The following is a 19,938-nucleotide window of genomic DNA, read 5'->3' as shown; positions in this document are numbered from 1 at the left end:
ATCAGAAAAGAGCACACATTAGATTCAATTACATGTTCAGTCAAAGCTGTATCAAGAGAAAGTCACACTGTGTTCTGGAGTGCATAGATTCTGCGTTTCCATAAGAACAAATCCCGGATAAGAAAACAGTGGTGAATGGAATAAGTGGATTTTAAGAATAACTTTTTTTCCAAGAATGGCTAATGGTTACTTCTTAAACTGTCATTGTTAATGGGTATGTTTATAGTGACAAGCACACAGAGAATGAACAACCTGACAAAGAACCCTCTCATCCCAGTGGACCCTTTAGCCTCTGTTAGCTGATGGTATCACACTCCCGCTCCCACACAAGTATTACACATGTTCACACTATCACTGCTACCCACTAGGGAAGGTACCGCTCAAGCATCGTCCTGCGCCTCAGGCCACTGTGGAACCACCAGTTTGCAAACACATAAACAACACATTCATAGAAGCTTGTGAAAGGAGATTTTTCTCCCACCTCCCTCTCAGTTTGTTAATGAGATCCTGTCTTGCCTGGGAAACGGTCTTAGCCTGAGCAACCTTCCATTGACAGATCACCTTTTCTAACCTTTTCTTCAGTCCACAGTGTTTCCTGGCCATGTTTTCCCTTTCCTTGTTCCAGCAGTGCATTAAATGATAACCACACTGTCTTGGCTTTCAATATCAGCACTTCTTTATATATCCTCGATTTTCAGGAGTATACAAATATTTTGCCTTAAAACTCTGAGGCCCTATTGTTTTTCGAAGGATTTGTATTTCTCTTTTGGGCTTTTTCAGGGCCTAGACATACTCAATTTCTTATCAAAAATTGCAGGAAATTCAAAACCCCAAAAAGTAACTGTATTCTGGAGTAATTGGAAATGGGCGTGGCAAAATGGCTCAACAGGGCCATCTAAGGAAGAACAAAAAAGAAAGTCAGAGGTGCAAAGGGAAAAAACGCAACAGGAAGCCAGCCATTTTAGATTTAGTGGCCATTTTGGCCGTTTTCAAACTTTTTTCTTTGACGTACTTGTCCCAGGTTTTTCATCAGATCAGCTTCATTTGGACATGAGTGCCATCACAACAAGATGGAGATAAAAACAACCTTGAATTTCGAGTTATCATCAGACGATGTGATCGTGGCATGGCGTAAAAGTTTGATTACAAGCCATCAAAACACGATGTACTGTATCTCAGACATATTTTGTCCAAACTAGATATGTAGGACAAGAGTCTAGGCCTGTGGAGCCCTCGGAGAAGCTCCAGGAGAACATCTGCTCTCGTCACGACGAGGTGATGAAGATGTTCTGCCGCACTGATCAGCAGTGTATCTGTTATCTCTGCTCTGTAGAGGAACATAAAGACCATGACAGCGTCAGCTGTAGCAGAAAGGACTGAGAGGCAGAGAGAGCTCGGGCTGAGGAGACAAACAATCCAGCAGAGAGTCCAGGACACAGAGAAAGACATGAAGCTGCTGAGGAGGCCGTCAATGGCTCTGCTGATAAAGCAGTAGAGGACAGTGAGGAGATCTTCACTGAGCTGATCCGTCTGCTGTTGAAAAGAAGCTCTGATGTGGAGCAGCAGATCAGATCTCAGCAGGAAACTGAGGTGACGCAGGAAGTGAAGCATTTATCCTTGCCGCACTGCGAAAAAACTAATGCAACGCGGAGACGTGCGCTTGGTCATTGATCGCTCTCTCCACCGACCGCAACAGGCTTGAAATTGCCTGTGCTCGGGCCCTTTAGTGCTACAACGTAGCCCTAGTTGTATCTGTATCTTAGCAGAAGCAGCTTTAAAAGATCTTTCCTAATAAAAATTCAGAGGAGGATGAGTTATTATTTTTGATTAGACATAATCCTATATTAGGTATAAACACTTCTGATGAGTGACAGGCTTTTATAGCGAGAGCTGTCATTGGGATCCCAACAGATTCGACTTGCGAACGTTTAAAGAACCAGTTTGCTTTTCCATGTGGCCACCACAGAGCCATGAGTCTCTTTATATGTCACTTTACACATCTCTCTAAATGTCTCTGATTTCCCAGCAGCAGCAAAACATCAGCAGTGGCCGACTCCAGTGAAAACAAGGAGACAACTTGTCTCCCCTGTGGACCATTTTGAAACCAACAGATACAAATATTCAATTTTATTTGCCGACTCCACTTGATGTTAGCAAAGTGTTGCTGCCAGAGTCAAACCAGTTTTTCTGGCCAAGAGCCAGTTCCTCGGCTGTTAAAACAAAGCACTGGTTCGGATTTAGTCACTTGCTCTGAACTGGTCTGTAAACTGCGTTGGTGGAAAAGATGTTAAAGTGTTGTCCCAGTTCTTGTGACAACCAGCCTTCTGTGGATAATGAATCTCCAATGATAATGAGAGCGACTTCTTACTGTGACATCTCACTGTGAGACATTTTGGAAGACAGTATTATTATTCTATTTTTTTATCATTTACTTATTTTTTGAAAAAGCCATCCAATGACCAGCTGTTTGTGAAACCACAGCCTCTACTCTGGTGATATAGTTACTCAGGAGGCCACTAGGTGTCAGTGTGGTCATGACATGACAACAGCATGCATCTGATAAGAAATTATACTCGGGCCAGTGCTGCCCTGTATTGCTTTTATCTCCGTGTTATCTCTCTCTGTTCTTGTCTTCATTTTAGTTATGTCTCTGTCTGACTGACTTTCTTTGCCTCTGATATGATAATATTCTTTCATTTCATTAGAGCTGTTTTCTTTCTCTCATTCTGCAGTTACGCTTCGTCAGATATGCAGTTCCACTAGCGATGATCGCCTGCCTGTATTACAAGGTATGCTGTTTGCTTTGGCGCTTTATTTTCATCACTGTGTTTTCGGCCTCATTACAGAGCCCAGACACTTCTTACAAACTATATGCAAGAATATGAGAAAAAATAAAGTGCTGAAATGGAAGTTTCCGAAGAAAATGATAACAAGCAAATGGATCATAACAGGAGACCAAAATGCTTGCTCCCCTTTAATTTATTTTGCCATTGGAAAAGCCTAAAGGACTGTCATTTCGCTGTCATATTCAGAGCCATAATGAGTTTTTGTTTAAGATATATCAGTAGGTGTCATATTCTGCTTTCCAGCCTTAATGAACACTGACACTTGGTTTTTCTTCCCTTGTCTCTGTCTGTTCCCCTTAGTTCTGGCCTAAGCTGATGGAGGAGGTATCAGAACTGAGGGAGTTTTATGATCCGGACACTGTGGAGCTCATGACCTGGATTAGGTACACACATGCACACACTCATACACACCCACACTCAGAAAATCCAGAGCCCTGCCTCAAATTGAGTCAAATCGGATTAGCTTGTTTCCGCAGATCAAGTTTCACTTTGCCTGATGCCCTCGATTAGTCTGTGGGAATGTGTACGCATGCATGTGTGGATGTGTATCTGCGCGTGTTTGCGTGGGAGTCCTGCCGATGAGTGATGCCAGCCGATGGGTGTCCATGAATAAGACATGGGGGTGCTGGAAAGGACCCAGCTGTTGGCAGAGCTCTAACACACCTCGGGGTCTCCGTGGTCGGGCTTCCGATCAAGAGCATCCGCCTGATGGGATCAGAGATGGAGCCATGATTTGGAATGGCTCGGCAACGCTGCTGCTGTGTGGGTGTCTGTGTCTACATGTGTACCTCTGTCCATTTTTGCTCATTAGGTTAGATGTTGTCCTACTAACTAAAGAGTTGACTAAAGAGTTCCTGTTTCATATCATGTATGTACCACTGCATCACATCACGTAGTCTGCCCCCCACCCAATTAAGAATATGTAAAAGATTTAGCGCATGAGCAAAAACATTTTTAGCATCAGTGAGAAAAAGACTTGTGGTGTTTCACATTCACTTTTCACTAACTAAGTCCGGCCTGAACCGTACAGGTATTGACATTTTTTTATCCAAACCCAACCAAAGCCCGATGCAGCTAACATAAGCTGTCCTGATTTTGTGTTACCCTGTCCCTTGTTTTTCTCCAATTACAGACATGTATAGTGTCTAAAAAAATTAGCTGAACCAACATGACTCGCAACCTAAACCTAAAGTTTTTTCTGAACCCGGGTAACCACACTCCACTACACACACATTTGTTTGCCATCTAAAACAGAAATAATGGTTAGTGATTAGCTAATTTTTTAGGTTTTCAAAAACTGATATAAATTAGGGCCTAATTTATATTAGGCCCCTCCCCAAAAAAATGGAGGACTTGAATCATCAGTCAGAGATCCCTCAGTCTTTTTCTGTGTGTGTGTTAGTCAGTGTGCAGCAGAGGTGTGGACTCGAGTCACATGACTTGGACTCGAGTCAGACTCGAGTCATGAATTTGATGACTTTAGACTCGACTTGACAAAATGTAAAGAGACTTGCAACTCGACTTGGACTTGGACATCAATGACTCGTGACTTCACTTGGACTTGAGCATTTTGACTTGATGAGACTTGCTCCTTTCCCCAAAACCCAAAGATTAAAAAGTATGTTATTAAGGAACGCTCTGTTTCTTTCATTGTGTATGTGTGCGTCAGGGGTGTAAAGTAACGAAAGGCAAGGCAATTCTCACTGCAGTGGTAGATGCTGCAAATAGTGGATGACGTTCCCTAACGTGCACATTCAACATATGAAAACTGATCGTAAAGTTCACTGTTCGCGAAAAATATGCGCGACAGGCACAACACTGCACAGGGATCCACTGCGGAGGGGCTGCAGAGCCGCGGGCTGCAGACCCCTGGCTACGGCGAAAGAGCGATTTGTTTGTTTGTTTACTGCTCCGCCGTTAAAGAGTGCGGACGTCAAAACATTAGTTCGGCTATAATAATAGATCCGCCTCTCATTTCCTCCTCCCGGTTGCGCGCCTGTTATGCCTCCGCGCCGCACCGGCGGGGCGCACCATACAGAGAATCACTGCGCTACACAGGGGCGGTCACAGCATATTTGGCGCTCTATGCAAGAGCCCCCCCCTCAACAAAAAAAAGTTGAAAAACGGAATTGCAACTTTCAGACGGTATTTTTGCCCTTTAAGACTGCATTTCATTTAAAAAAAACACAACAACGATCACAACAACATGGTGCAAGCATTCGTTTTAGACAGAGTCTCTCCTCAGGAGAAGGAAAACATTACGTAACGTTTCAGCTTGACCTCAGATAATATGAACGTGTTTACCGTTCAAATTCATTATTTGTCATTAAGTTGCGTTTAGTTCAATGTTCTCATAAAAATTAACGTGTTCAATGAACGCGTTCTTTTGAACTCGTTCATGCACAACACTGCCTGAAACTCAATAGCCTACTGGCCTACCTGCCTCGGCCGCCTGCGGGTGACTCTTCAGCTGTGCTGGATTGCTGTTCAATGCAAAGTAGGCCCAGATGAGCTCTACTCACCTTGAAAATCAGCTGCTGCTCAAACTCAACAAGATGTTTGTAGACTAGTGCTCGAAAGGTGGACCAAAGTTTAACCAAAAGTTTAAATATTCAGTGGGACAGCGGCATTTTAACTTTTTATTTTAGCTGTTATGTGGTTCATGTCTTGACATGTCCTCCCAAAAGTTCTTAAATGTTGTGTTGACATGTTAAATGTTTAATGTTTGACATGTTTAATGTCATTGCACTTAAATTTGTAAAGATCTCCTTTAATTAAAAAATAACTGTTTTTGGATTGGATTTATGAGCCGTTGTCCTTTTTTGCACTGCATAGGAGCGGCCCCCGCACTTGTTTTAATAAATAAATACAGATTTTAAAAGCATACATGATCTGTGTAAATATATTATTACTCTGTGATCAAAAGGACTTGAAAGGACTCGAAACTCAAACTGCAGGACTTGGACTTGACTTGAGACTTGTCAGTCTTGACTTTGTACTTGACTCAGGACTTGCCTGTCTTGACTTGGGACTTGACTCGGGACTTGAGGGCAAAGACTTGAGACTTACTTGGGACTTGCAAACAAATGACTTGGTCCCACCTCTGGTGTGCAGCTATTCACTGTACCTCAATCAGTCATTGGTGAAATGACCACTCATTAGCTTTGGGTGGATAACTTGGTTTACTTACTTACTTACCTGGTTTACTTTATTACGTGAACGATGCTCTTTCTCTGAACATCCCATCGATCGCTCAAGTGTTGCATGATTTGAAAATAGTCATATAGTTTTGCTTTAAACTATATGACCCTAACCCCTGTACGTTTGACGGTCTTCTGCACTAGTTTGATGATAAGTTGCCAACCACCAGCGGATGTTAGGGACAAATTATATTTTATTGAGTTGTGTAGCCTTGAAATCCCAAGACCCCTGCTGCTAAAATCTTGGGTCATGCGCAGGACTTGTCTGTGGAGGGAACAGCAAAATCTTAGTCGACTAATTAACATCTTCACGGGGTACTGCCCTTATATAAATGTTTTGACAAAATTGTGATAATTGACAAGAAAAAATACATAAATGTACAAAATTTGAGTTTAGATTCATCATTTTCCCATGTTCACATCTACGCTGAATAAGTCATAATGCAAATCTCATTATTTCCATCCTATCATCATCAGCATTAAAAAACTGAGTGGACCAGAAAAGATTTTTTATTCCTGGACTAATCCTATTAGACAGATAGTGGAGTGGCACAGAGGGGGTAGGCGAGAGATGGATAGTGAGACAGAAGAGGAGGGGTTTGGGTGTGTGAATGTATTTGTGTGTGACATGGACTCCCTTCCCTCTGGAGCTAATCCCATTAGGCTCTTAGGATTAGGGGCTGCCTAGAATTACCTTGGTTGGGACTGAGAGCAGGGTGGAGCGCGAAGAGGCTTCTTGCCGCTGCGCTAATTACATTCCAGATGAAAGTGTTAAGATGGGGAGCGGGGTGCATGTTATGCTGTATTCTCAAGCTGACCGAGGCCATGGCTGTTTTATGTATAAAGGTCACAGGAGATTCTCAAGCTGTAGTGTAATGAGGGGCAGAACAAAGATAGGTACAGAACATGCATACAGAAGAGAGTATTTTTTTGTGGGGGGGTTGGCAGTGAAGCTGGAACAAACTCATTGTAGTATTTCTGGCTGCGTGGCGTGTGCTGCATGTATGAGTCATGTTTAATTTATAAGGGTTGCAAATGTTCAGAAAATTACTCTTTGTTCGGTTTTTACAGCATATAATGTCAGATAAAGTCTTTAAATTGACCAATTCCTATTTCTACAAATTTACAATTAAGATAATGTTTAGGAAAGGATAAAGATACTAGATTAAAAGACAGATAGGATGGGTTTAGGATGAGCTTAGAGGTAAGAAGCCTCTCACAGCTAATGATACATGTCCTGGGCTCCCGTGATCTTTGAAATGCGTGTTAAGGCAGGTTGATGAGGGGATTATCCTAATTCTCTGGGCAGTCATTCATCAACCCGGGCTCTAGGGGTTTGAGGAACTAAGATGCAGGTTAGTGTGGCACCATCAGCGAGGAGATCATCTGTCCAAGAAAAGCTCACAAGTTTCCACTTGATAACAGCGGCGGCTCAGCTGTAGGCTGATGCTCGGTTCTAAATGGACAGTCAATAAATCAATAGCAATGCCTGCCCGTTCCACTGCCTCCGACTGTGAGTTATAGTTGTGAGTGTGCAGTTTTTAAAGTCACCAATATCGCCTCTGTCTCTCACATTTGACGTGCCGCTCTGCTTTTTCCACAGTCTATATCTTCCCCTTTTTCTAATCCCGATTTGAGAGTTGTGTTGTGAAAGCAGGATGGTGTCAAACAAGTGAGGCCAAGAAAAACTAAAGCAGGAATCATTAGCAGTGGCTTTGTGGCTTCGCTCTCTGACATGTGAACTCAGTGCTGATCTCGGGGCATGAAGAGTTGGCGGCAGTGCAAGTGTTCCATGTGCAGCATAGAGAGGAGCAGCTTAAGCTCAGGAGCATGTTTCACTCCAATTAAGTCCAGAAAACAGGTTTGGACTCTGAGGAGTAAACACTGGTGCAGCCAAATCCAATACAATTGAAATAAGCCTAAACGTGTGCTACCAGACGTAGTGATGCTAACACGTGACCTTTCGTCGAGAGCTTGTGTGCGGTGTTTCCGGTGTCTGAACATGAACAAGGCTCCAAGGAGGATATCAGAAGACATTTAGCCTAAAAACATGTTGTAAATGAAGGCGTTTCGAGTCAAATTTGGATGTCTGGGGTTCCCGTCACTTGGATGACACCACAGGAGCAGTATGGAGGCATTTTATGTTTTTTTTTATGTTTTGTTACGTCTGAAGAAGGAGTTACCATTCACTTCAATTGTATTGGATTTGGCTGCAATGCTGTTTACCCCTTAATCTCCAAATGGTTTTGGGAGTATAACACTTCATCCACCCCTACATCGGCTTAGTGTTGAGGCGATAATGAGGGAATTTTCATTTTTTCGATGAACTATCCCTTTAATGTTATTGAAAACCATGCATGTGTGGCAAGTGCAACAGGAAAGGGGGAAAACTCTACATTTTACAATTGTGCAAAGACAGAACCTTGCCTTCAGAAGACTTTATTAGAGGTTTCACAACATAAAAAGTGATCAAGAACATATTAGTTAAACATAAAATTGTTCAGCTGCAAAGAAACAACGAGCTCTAAGCTACAGTAGGCACATTCACGTTCTGCTAGAGCTGTAAACACTTGTCCGGAGGATTTTCCCATTCACATGAAACATGTACTGAAATTTGTATCTCTGATTTGGGACAGTACTTTTTAAAAACAGACCCTGACTCAGGTCCACTCTGAATGACTGACTTATAAAACTATAAAACCAGGTGCAAATATCATCATGGTGAAGGGTCTATCTCAGACCTCTCGCCAAAGAGAAGCAGTGTCAGCCATTGCATTAAACAGGTTAGTGTGATTATATATGCGTTCAATAATTTAGTATGACCCTCGAAGGATGTAATAAAAATTGAAACGGCCCTTGAGCCCCTGTTACAGCGTATAGAAGCCGTTTGTTTTAAATACTGTCAAGCCTTATCAAAATCACAGGCACTTCAATGGATGTGCTGGTGGTTTGTGCATTATTTTTTCTAAATAGATATTTATTTCAGTACTTTTGATTAGAAACCTCATGCTTGATTAAGTTTACAAAGTAGCTTAGAAAATATCTTTTCACTTCATATGTATGTAGTTGTTGAACAGTTCATTGTATCTATGGCTGTTATCATTTGTATCGTTAACATGCCCCTTTTCTTTCTTTCTTTCTTATATTAACATGTAACTACTAGTTATTTTAGTACTTTTTTGTTTCGCTCACTTTTTTTTTACGATTAGAAATTGTGAATTGAATCTTGTATAGTAGCAGGTAAAAACCACGGGAGTAAATACGAGTCCTGGTCCTGTTCACGCTGTCTTTCTTACATGGCTTAATAGGACATTTGAATGTAATATTTCATTAATCCTACTCTGAAGGTGTTTTTGGTATCTGGGGCAACAGATACCACAGGTAGATGAATTTAGTTTTGTTAGATGCAGTAGGCATTTTTAAAAATGTTACTAGGGGGTGTGCGCCAGCTTTTAGGCTTAGAATTAGGTTTAGGTTACAGAAGGGTAAGGGTTTCTGTCAACATTTCGTTGTAGTTGTCAAGGTTAGGGTAAGTTGCTAAGGAATGCATTATGTCAATGAGTGTCCTCACAACTATAGATAGAGCTTTGTGTGTGTGTGTGTGCACGCTCGCGATCAAAATAACTGGAGTTGGGAATCACGTGATTAAACTTTGGGAGCTGATCATTCAGGGACGTGGGTGTGGGATGACACTCCTGCATTCTGAATCCTGCTTGCCTCCCAGAGACAGTAAAATCTTTATGGATGGCCACTGACCACCAGCCACTGAGTAATGGCCACCGATGTGGACAGGATTCTCTTGGTGCTGATGGTCAGTCTGACAGCGAGTGAGTGTTTGTGAGGGAAAGAGATGGCGAGTTAGAGTAAAGAGCATTGTGCTTTACTGCTGTGGTGTGTACTAGCTACTTGATAACTTTGTCTCGCTGCCATTTGGTGTTTGGCAGGAATATTAGATGAGGGTGAAGAGACAGGTGAAAAAGAGCCATTGTAAATTAGCGAAATGTGCCACAGTTGGGTCCAAACACCTATTACATGATGGCGTCATTTTATCCATTCTTAATAAAGAAAGGCAGATTAGCGCAATTTAATGTTATTCATAACAACTGTGCTTTTCCTGCTCAAAAGCATAATTATTTCAATATAGGTGCCAATGTTGCACTGCATTATAATATTCATATTCATATTTCGGACTTGATGCACACTGCATGTATCTATTTTTCTTTTGCCTCATCCTCTATTGTTTTGTCTTCTTAATGGTGCTCTCTGAGGTTGAGCAACAGGTTATAATGAACATTTGCAAATGCATTTGTGCAAACCATAAACAATTACTACGATTTAATGTCCAATATTTATAATGTCAATAGGATGCATTCTATTACCCTCTGACATTGACATATGAGAATATAAATGTGAAATTAAATCTAAATTAAACATATACAAGTTTTCTGCAGCAAGGGATTTAATTCACATGCTGACAGAAGGAAATGGAAATGACCAACTTCTACTGTAGGTAAGGAGGCCAGGACATCAACCCACGCGTTACCAAAGAGAACGTATCGAAACACGCAATGATAACCCCAGGAGATGCACAGCAATCTTAGCAAATGTCTTTATTTCAAACATATAAGGTTTGTGGAATAATCATTACTGTTTAACTCACTCACACACTGTACACCCAGCACGTGTACACCAGTCTTTGTCCAACACTGCAGTGTAACTGGACTATAACCAGGGCATTTATTACCATGTTTACATCTTGAATTGAGACTGTGTGATTGGATAGTGCTATAAAATGTAGATGTAAATTGAAGGCACATTGATGACAGGTTGTTTGTCAGCTTTGTGGTCCTGTGCAAATAAGAGGAAGATGTGACTTGAGCTGGACAAAGCAATCAGATTTGTATAACATCTCAATGTGGACAGTGGAAACTCATTAATATCTGTTGTAAATGTAATCTGATTAAAATCATATCTCGTTCCAATCAGAATTCGTTGCATATTTCAATGTCAGGTGCATGTGGAGTCTTTGTTGACGTTGTGCAATCACAAGGGGAGATACGTGTCTCTAAGTCTCTTCCCCCTTTTCTCTACCGACTGTTGCATATTATTCAGCATTAAGGGGCAGTTTGTAAATATATCTACACCAACTGCATGGGCCGGGTTTCTTGTTACAGTGTTGTTCTTGCATGCGATCTCAAATAACCCCTCGATGCAATGTTGAAACTACTGTACAATTGATTAACATGATTTTAGACGATCATGCATTGCACCAACAGGCGGGGGCTGTGGCTCAGGGATAAAGGGGGTGGTCCGCTGTCCCGGTCTCTCTATTCCATGTGCAGAAGTGCCCTTGCAAGATACTGAACCTCAAATTGCACACAGATGCACTGTATGAATGCGTGTGAGGATGGAAAAAAAACTGTAGTGTAAAGCACTTTGGTCATCAAGATTTTAAAATGTTATATAAATGTAAACCATCTACCATTTGAGTAAAAACCTCAGTCAAGTGTTCAATTATGCAATGACAAAACCCTGTGTCAACATCACATGATCTCTTGAGGTGGTCTAGTATTGTTATTAATCCTAGAAATGCTTCAGGAGCTGTGTGTGGACATGATTTAAGATTGAAAATGACCTCAAGGTTAACATTACAGGTAGAAAATATGTGTGTGGGCGTGTGTCCGTATGAGTTTTCATAATAGAGGCCAGCTAAGGTCAGGTTTGGTTTACATCAACACACAGATTTACATAACTCACACACCAAGTTCCCAAATAATTTGTTAACATGCCAAAACCTCACTAAGCTCGTCCTTGTGCCTGCAGACTTTTCTTTACCGCATATAACACAGCTGCACATCTTTTACAATCTCTTTGTGATTTCAATTGACTGTGCAAAGAGTCATTTTTGTGTTTGTTCTTGAAGTAGCCTCTGTCCTCGAAGCTACGTTGATGAAAGGAAACTTCTTAATGCCATCAATATGTCCCAGTTGTTGCAGCAAATCCAGAAAGCAAAAGCATATGGACTGAATAACAAAGGAAAGAAAAGAAAAGCTAAATTCAATCAAACTTTTTTTGATGGCTGAATGCACCTGCGTACTTTTCAAAGTTCATCTCCTTCAATCTGCGGAAAATTCTACAGAAGAAAGAGTTTCTTTTAATTCTCCTCTATCGTCTTGTTTTGAACTCGTTTACGAAGCTATACAACATACTGTAGAGCGTTAAAAGCTTTGGTCACGACGAACATTATCCTTATATGTATAGCAGTGAATAATGTGTCATTCATACTCCCTTCTTTCTCCATTTGTCCACAGCACAAAGACCCCTAAGGGGGCTGTATTTGCAGGGAGCATGCAGCTGCTGGCTGGCATCAAACTGTGCACAGGCAGAGTTCTCACCAACCACCCCCATTATGAAGATAAAGACCTTCGGGAGAGGACCAGACAGGTAACGCAGGCTGCACTACACTGTAGAACATGAACAAGGGTGTGGAAAGTACCAGAGGAGCAAGATAACGTGGTAAATGCAAAAGTATAAATTTGACGTCAACATAAGGTAATCACATTGTCAGCTATACAAAGGGGTCGTGCGGGTTTGAAAACCAATTAGGAGCTCATATTAGCTTTAAGATAGTTAATAATTATGAGTTAAATATTTGAGTGTTCAAAGCGTTGCGAGAGCTGACAGCTCTAACGCAGGGGGGGGGGGGGGGGTAGGAGTCATAGCTGTGTGTTCAGACGGAACACGAGGCGAACACCAGAGGAGGCGGGTATTTGCTTTCTCTCTTATCAGTGTTTCACACAGAACATACGATAAGATATCATATGATGTAGAGAGCACCCTTTAGAGTTTGAGATTCAATTTAAGACCATTCAAAGCTATAGATACTAGACCTCCTCCATGAAGAGCAGTTGTTAAGCTGAGGAACTTTAATCAGGCACAGCTGGTCTGTCCACCTCAATATTATGAATTTTTATGTTATTATGGTATTTTAAGCTAGATATAACATAAAAATCTCAGCAACAACAAGTAATATTTAAAATGATGCAAGGAAAAACTAAATATTGTAGCGTCCCTGCTTTAGAGACAAAACAAGACTTCCTCTCCTTATTATCAGCTTTTTTCGAGAAGGTAACTCAGACTACTGTCGGCTGTTACCAACGCCAGAAGAACATGTAACACTCTCCCTCTCTATCGCTCAGAAACTCATACACATGTAACACTAGTCTTCTCCCACACTGTACCTCCTCTTTCATCTCTGACCCAACCACAACCCTGTCTCCCCGCCAATGAGAGCCCCCCATCTCACACAACCCCACAGCCATTGGCCTAGAACTGTCACGTGCCCCACCCTGACCTGTTCACTGACACTTGGACATGTCTGAACTTCATTAACAAACATTGTAACTCTAAATCTTTAACAACAAACACATAAAAGTCAACCAGAACATGAACTACCATTCCGTTACAATATATACATACAGTAACTATTCAAACCCCTTCAAATTGGCACAAGACCTAATGCTGTATTTTTTTTGTTATGGGGCCTAGGCTAGCCACTTGGTTTACCTAGCATTGAAACAGCATTACTCTTCGATCTTTATGCCCTGTGTTCAGTTTTTGATAAGTTTCGATTCCCTCTGCTTGGTTTGCAGCAATAAACTGTTTTCTTCACCTGCTGATTCTGGAAAGTGTAATGGTTATGATATTTATAGCCAGGGTTATTTAAGTTTGAAAAAATGAGTTTTCCCTTTTGCCTGACCTTTTAAAGAAATAAAAATACCTGCTCCAATGTAATCTGTGGCCAAATTAATTAAGGTAGATGAAAAGTATATGTTAGCAGGCCTGTCTAACTACTATACAAGCACTTCCCACAGAATTCATTCAATCTATGTCAGTAGCTGAAATCACCAGCGGCGCCCTCACGCGTTACAGATTCCGACAGGTACACAGACTAAAGACTGAGAGACAAGAGAGAGGACTGCATTACAAATTGAGGAAACACAACTAAAGCTGTTACTATGACGTCCGACTGTCTGCTTGGATGGTAACAACTTTATCGACAATAGAAAGCATTCTGCTAATAGCGTAGCACCCAGCTCATACAATGATTAGTGGAGCAAAACACAAAGTTGGAAATCTCTTACATTATTATGAGAAATTTGAAAATGTTTTGGTTAATAATGAAATCACAACTTTTAATATGGTTGGCCACCAAAGTCTAATGGGAAACACAGACCACATATTGTCATAATAAGAATAAAAGTAATGAATCCTTTCATTGTAAACAATAACTTAAGTTGGGTTAAAGGTCATATTTAGAAAGCCCAGCACTTCCACGTTCTGTACGAGATGGAAGAGAAGGAACCATACCAGCAACTAGCAATCCAGCTTGTCCGACAGTATTGTTGTCTATTCAATATTCATGCTTTTGTGGGGTTTTTAGCGAATGAGCTGTAGACATTTGTGTGCTTAATGTCAACATTCAATAAAGAAGACAAATTTAGGGGTCGCTGGAATGGCTTTACTTTATTTCTCTGGTAATCTTTTGTCCTCTAGCATCCAGTGGACAAGTCCCCAAACTGTGTGACAGCTCTGACAGCCAAAGTTGCCTGGGCCTCCACTTTTTCTTATTTCCCCTCTCCTTTCTGGTGCTGTCTCTGTATTCATGGTGTCAGTGAAACTCAGGAAAATACAAATGTTCGCCCAAGTTGAAACATTTTCAGCTGAGGTGGATGTGCTCCATCTCCATACAAAAGTGCCAAGAGCAAATTTACTTGTTTGTCTCTGTTTCTGTATTTCTGTCGACTTATTACAGCTATGCTGCTTCTAAATATAACTTTATGCTGTAAAATACATTAGAGGAGCAGTATTCATTGACACCTAAGGTGTATGTCATCAGATGTTATATCAACAAGCACAGGGAGTGTAGTAAAAACAGCTGATTTATTTATCTGCATGTATATAATTCAAAATTTGTATCAAGGTCAAAAACAACTAAATGAATAGCTAAATAAAGAGAGAAATCTGTATTGTGCAGCTGCAGTTAGAGCCACATTGCCTCAGCCATCCGTCTCCCTCGGTTCTGTGCTAATGTCTTGCATGAGAGCCAGGGAATTGTCTTTAGATGGGGCCAGTGACCTGCAGTGATTGTGTGAATGAATATGGGATCAGAAGACGTAGTGAGTACGAGATGCATCCATTAAGTCGGACTGAATAGTAATGTAAGGAAAATTGAGCCTAAAAATCATGTGTCCATGCAAAGGGGAGATGAATGGTGGCGCTGGCTCTTGAGTGCATCTTAGTCCAAAATGCTCTAGTAGAGATCATTGTTTTGTTTGGGATTGATGTGAATACAAAAGGTGTCAGTAATGGAGGAGACCACTTGTCAAACTTTGTATTTTTTATTTATTTTATTTAACCAGCTGGGTCCCAACAAGATTATGTGATCTCTTTTGCGATGAAGCACTGGTAAAGAAAGCTCCAAGTAACATACAGCAAACATTTCAAAATACATTAAATAAATATAAAGATAAAAGATGAATAAAAAGCAGAATAACAACTTACAGGATGATACTCCTGGAAAAAGCCAGGCAGAATTAGTTCCGAATAGATTCTGCCTTCAAATATTTCACTTCATTTTTAAAAGCCTTATTGGGATCAGCTCATCTTGCGATGAATCAGTCTGCAAATGGTTCTAGGCTTTAAGGGGCAGACAACATAAAAGCATGTTTGCCAAGTTCTTTGCAAACCCTCGGGACAGCAAGTAAAAGGCTGCCATTAAAGTGGAAACAACAAATATTGGTTTTAAACAAGATAGACAAGTAAAAGACTGAAGTGTACTCTGAAATGTTGGATACAATTATGAGTCATAGCAAGTACTGGGAAGAGGCATCCATATACAGCAAATCACCATAGTCAAGCAAAGGGAGGAAAGTAGCATCAACCATTTGTTTTTCTTAGCAAAATAGGGAAAGCAGGATTTATTACTTCAACAATTCACTAATTCAGTCTACCTTCCTTTCATGTTATTAATGTAAATGTCTTTACATTATACCAATACACAATTCATTGAGCAAGCTTTGCACCATAACAGTAAATCCTTTAATGGTCATTGAGACTTTGCATTTGGGATGTATTGAGCCCAAAAAAAGAAACAAAGTCCCCAAACAGAACCTCGGGGAACCCCAGATGAAAAGTGCCATAAATTCTTATACTTCCCTCTGGAGAACGTAACTGATCACATCCTATAAAACCCAATACTGATCAGACACTCTTTCAGGATATGGTGATAAACAGTATCCAGTGCTTTTGAAGGATTGAATAAAAAGGCCTCAAGGTTTGTTGTCTTTCATCCGGTCACTCAATTATATCGTTAACCACACAGGATGCTATCAGCAATGTCTCCACTTTATTCTTTTTATTTGACCAATTATCTGTAGGGGCTTAATATGACTGTGTGTTGATTTAATTAAACAATTGACAAAGAATACACAAACGTGTTCAGGCTCAAACATTCTATAAAACAACCACATACAACCGATTAAAGGCATAAGTCAATTAGCTTTGCTGTTATCAATGCTGTGTGTAGGTGTGTGTGTGTGTGTGTGTGTGTGTGTGTGTGTGTGTGTGTGTGTGTGTGTGTGTTAACGTCTACTTTACAATGAGCAGGATGTAATGGGTGGGTCATTTCTTGGGCGGCTGACCCCATGTTTTGCCCCCCAGCGGGTCGTCAGCCAACCTGAGCCACTGGCGAGGCCAGAGCTTAGTGTGGAGCTCATTAATGATCCACAACACGTTTGCTGACCCTTTAGGCAGTGTGTGTTTGTGTCTGTGTGTTTGTCATTTGCATATATTTAATTGACAAGCTAAAATCTCTGCTTCGTGTGACTTCAAATTAATTTATTAGTGGATATTATCATTAGTAGTAAACTTTTTTCTGATTTTATGAATTACTTTGCATACACACATCACTATGAGAGATACAGGTGACTTATTTTTTATTCAGATAGCGTGTGTAACATCATGTAGCAGAAATACACCCTTCGTCCATAACACAATGTTCCAAAAACAGAAAAGGTTGAGTGTCCCAAAAAAATGTAAGACCTTGGTGTATTCCTGTGGTTTTCAAGATAAGTTTGGTGTTTTTCTACATATTTTGTAAACAAATCCCATCAAATGACCTTAACTCCAAATGAATTTGTTCCTACTGTAGGTATAATACATCTATTCTAGCCACTGTAGATTTTAGCAAATGTTACCCAAACAGGTTCAAATAGTCAATTTGTTACAGATACAAAATACAAAATAACTTAATTGTTGGTTTGGGTCTTTTCAGGAGATGTCAATAAGTATAGAACACAACCAGACTTATTGAAAAGTTGGAACACGGAATGTAAAAGCTTGTTTTTAAGCACTGCAGTTCATCATTTTGAAAAGAGTTTTTGTATCCTTTATGTAAGTTTTCCGGCCAAAACAACACCAACAAAAGGACAGCCCTTGAGCTTTCCACTGAGGAAATTAATAAATGAAAATTTAATTGCAATTTGTAATTGTATGAGCCATTCATGTGTATTGGTCATTTGTGCAAACCACTGCTTTACAGATATTTGCTAGGTACACTTATAGTTAATATGATAAATATGTGTTCTTATTCTAAGTGCTCATAGGTACATTTTACACTGCATCTAAAATAATTTGTTCACAAACATCATAATGATAATAACAATAATAATTATAATAATTTGTATAGTACTTATCTAAACAAGGTTACATAAGAGCTTCACACAAACAAATCCATGGCAAAATGAGGAATGAATTATAATAAAATATATTCAGTTCAGTAACATTTTCTGAATTAAATCATAACATAAAAAGGTCAAGACCTTAAATTTAGAAATGTTAAAAAAACACCCTCATTAACTGGAAGAAACCTCTGGCAGATCCAGACTCAGTGTGGGCGGCCATCTGCCTCGACCGGTTGGGCTGAGCAGAGAAAAATGGGGAAGAGAGGAGCGGGGTCTGCTATGGAAGCCACGTGGCCCGCTCAGTAGATCAGACGTCATTACCTCTATGCATATTTAAATGGCGGCGGCTGTGGATGAGGGACAGAGCGGTCGTTCTCCAACCTGATGGTTGTCATTTCGATCCCCAGTCTGACCCATCTGCATGCCGAAGTGTCCTTGGGCAAGATGCTGAACCTGAATTGACCCTCATAGAACAAGAAAGTGCTGCAAGTAGATGCACTGTATGAATGTGTGTGTAAATCTGTACTGTAAAGAGCTTTGAGTGGTCATCAAAACAAGAAAAGCGCTATATAAATACTAAACAAAACTAAATGTAGTTACATGCCATTTATTATATTTTGGCAATATCTGAGGTCACTATGATTTATTCAGATTTCAGACATTCAAATAAATAGTTAGATATACTGCAGTGCCCTTCGTAGTCACAACTAGTGTCTTTGTTTGATGTAAAACCCTGTTCCTTTAATATTACACTGCTTACTTCTCCGTTTATAGACTCAGTTTTGTCTCGGTTAAACATCTGTTATTCGGTACTTATGCTTTGCATAATTTGTCTCTTTACAACTGAAGTCGTGTGAAATGGGTCAGATTTCTTTTATTTTAGTTCTTGCAGACAAAAGATTAAACAATAACTGATCTCAGGAAGCTGAGTGCTGCTATCGTCATCACCTTGGTTTTTGTTCTCCCTCTGATGTGTTTCCCTCTTTTCTGTAAGAAAACAAATCAAGTTTGTAATAAGTAAGTCTAAACTAACTTTCATCAAATCTGTAATTCAGAAAGAAAATGCGCCTGGACTTTTTCTCCCTCCAACAACATTGGTGTTAAATTGTAAAGCCAGATGCTCGTTAGGTAAAAAAATCAATCGCAAATCTACATAAACAAATCAATTTGTGTTGTTGTGTTTGCATGAGCAGGTATATCAGGTGTACGCTCGTCAGTCCCCGGAGGACGTCCATGAGATCCTGAGGGCTGCCGGAGCCGACTATGTGGTGCTGGAGAACAGCATCTGTTACGAGAGGAGGCACAGGCGAGGCTGCAGACTGCGGGACCTGCTCGACCTGGCCAACGGACATGTGGGTGGCATTTATTTAAAGTGACTCATGATTGTGTGTGTGTCTGTGTGTGTGGCCGCATGTTCCGTCCCCTCGGCCCACTTCTGTGACTGGGTGAAAGCTCTCAGCCTCCACAGAGATCAATCGTCTCACTTCTCATCTGCATGTCGCTGTCTCTCACTCTCTCGCCATCGCTCTCTCTTTCGTTCCTATCTCCCACTGTCTCTACTTATTTTGTTGGATGCCGCACTCTGGCTATTTGGATTACTAGAGGCGAGACAAGCTTCAATCTGGCTGTCTGGCTCAGTGTGGTGTGAGACACATGAAACACATAGCTGATATGTGTTTGTGAAAGAGTAAATGTCACACAGCATACACAACATCTGACATCTAGACAGCTTTATTGAAGGAATACTATATTCTAATATCTATCTGTCTGTTCTCTCTCTCTCTCTTTTTGGTTTGGTTCTTTTTTGTGTTCTTAGTCCTTGTCCTTTTCTGCCTTCTTATTTCCTTGTTTAATCCAGAGACCTCATCTTTTTACTAAATGTTATCAATCTAGAGAGCAACGTGTACAAGAAAGTTCTGGTTTTCAACCTGTGGCTCTTGCATGTTCCCAGCCTTAGAGTCTTAGGTTCCTATAAACTCTGAGTTAACAGCATTTTCTTTTTCGCAAACACTCTCTTGCATTTCTTTGGGTTATATTAATATTTCTTTGCTGTAGCATAACAAAATGTTTGTTTGCCTTTTCCACTAACGCCTCCGATTCCATGGCATTCAATTTTGTAGGTTAATTAAAAGTTTGTATATGTGACAA

General features: G+C 40.5%; 1 protein-coding gene across 1 annotated transcript in view; it reads left to right on the top strand.

Annotated features, from left to right (window-relative positions):
• Window positions 1-19,938, top strand: part of dpy19l3 (dpy-19 like C-mannosyltransferase 3) — a 48,849-nt gene that overhangs the window by 28,069 nt on the left and 842 nt on the right. The window contains 4 exon segments of the mRNA XM_061068816.1: window positions 2,733-2,789; window positions 3,147-3,229; window positions 12,358-12,490; window positions 18,984-19,146. Coding sequence (XP_060924799.1) covers window positions 2,733-2,789; window positions 3,147-3,229; window positions 12,358-12,490; window positions 18,984-19,146 — 436 coding nt within the window.

Source organism: Limanda limanda, chromosome 3 (assembly GCF_963576545.1).
Source record: "Limanda limanda chromosome 3, fLimLim1.1, whole genome shotgun sequence".
NCBI classification, from domain to species: Eukaryota; Metazoa; Chordata; class Actinopteri; order Pleuronectiformes; family Pleuronectidae; genus Limanda; species Limanda limanda.
Note: the sequence above shows the minus strand (reverse complement) of the source record. Positions and strands in the feature narration are given on the sequence as shown.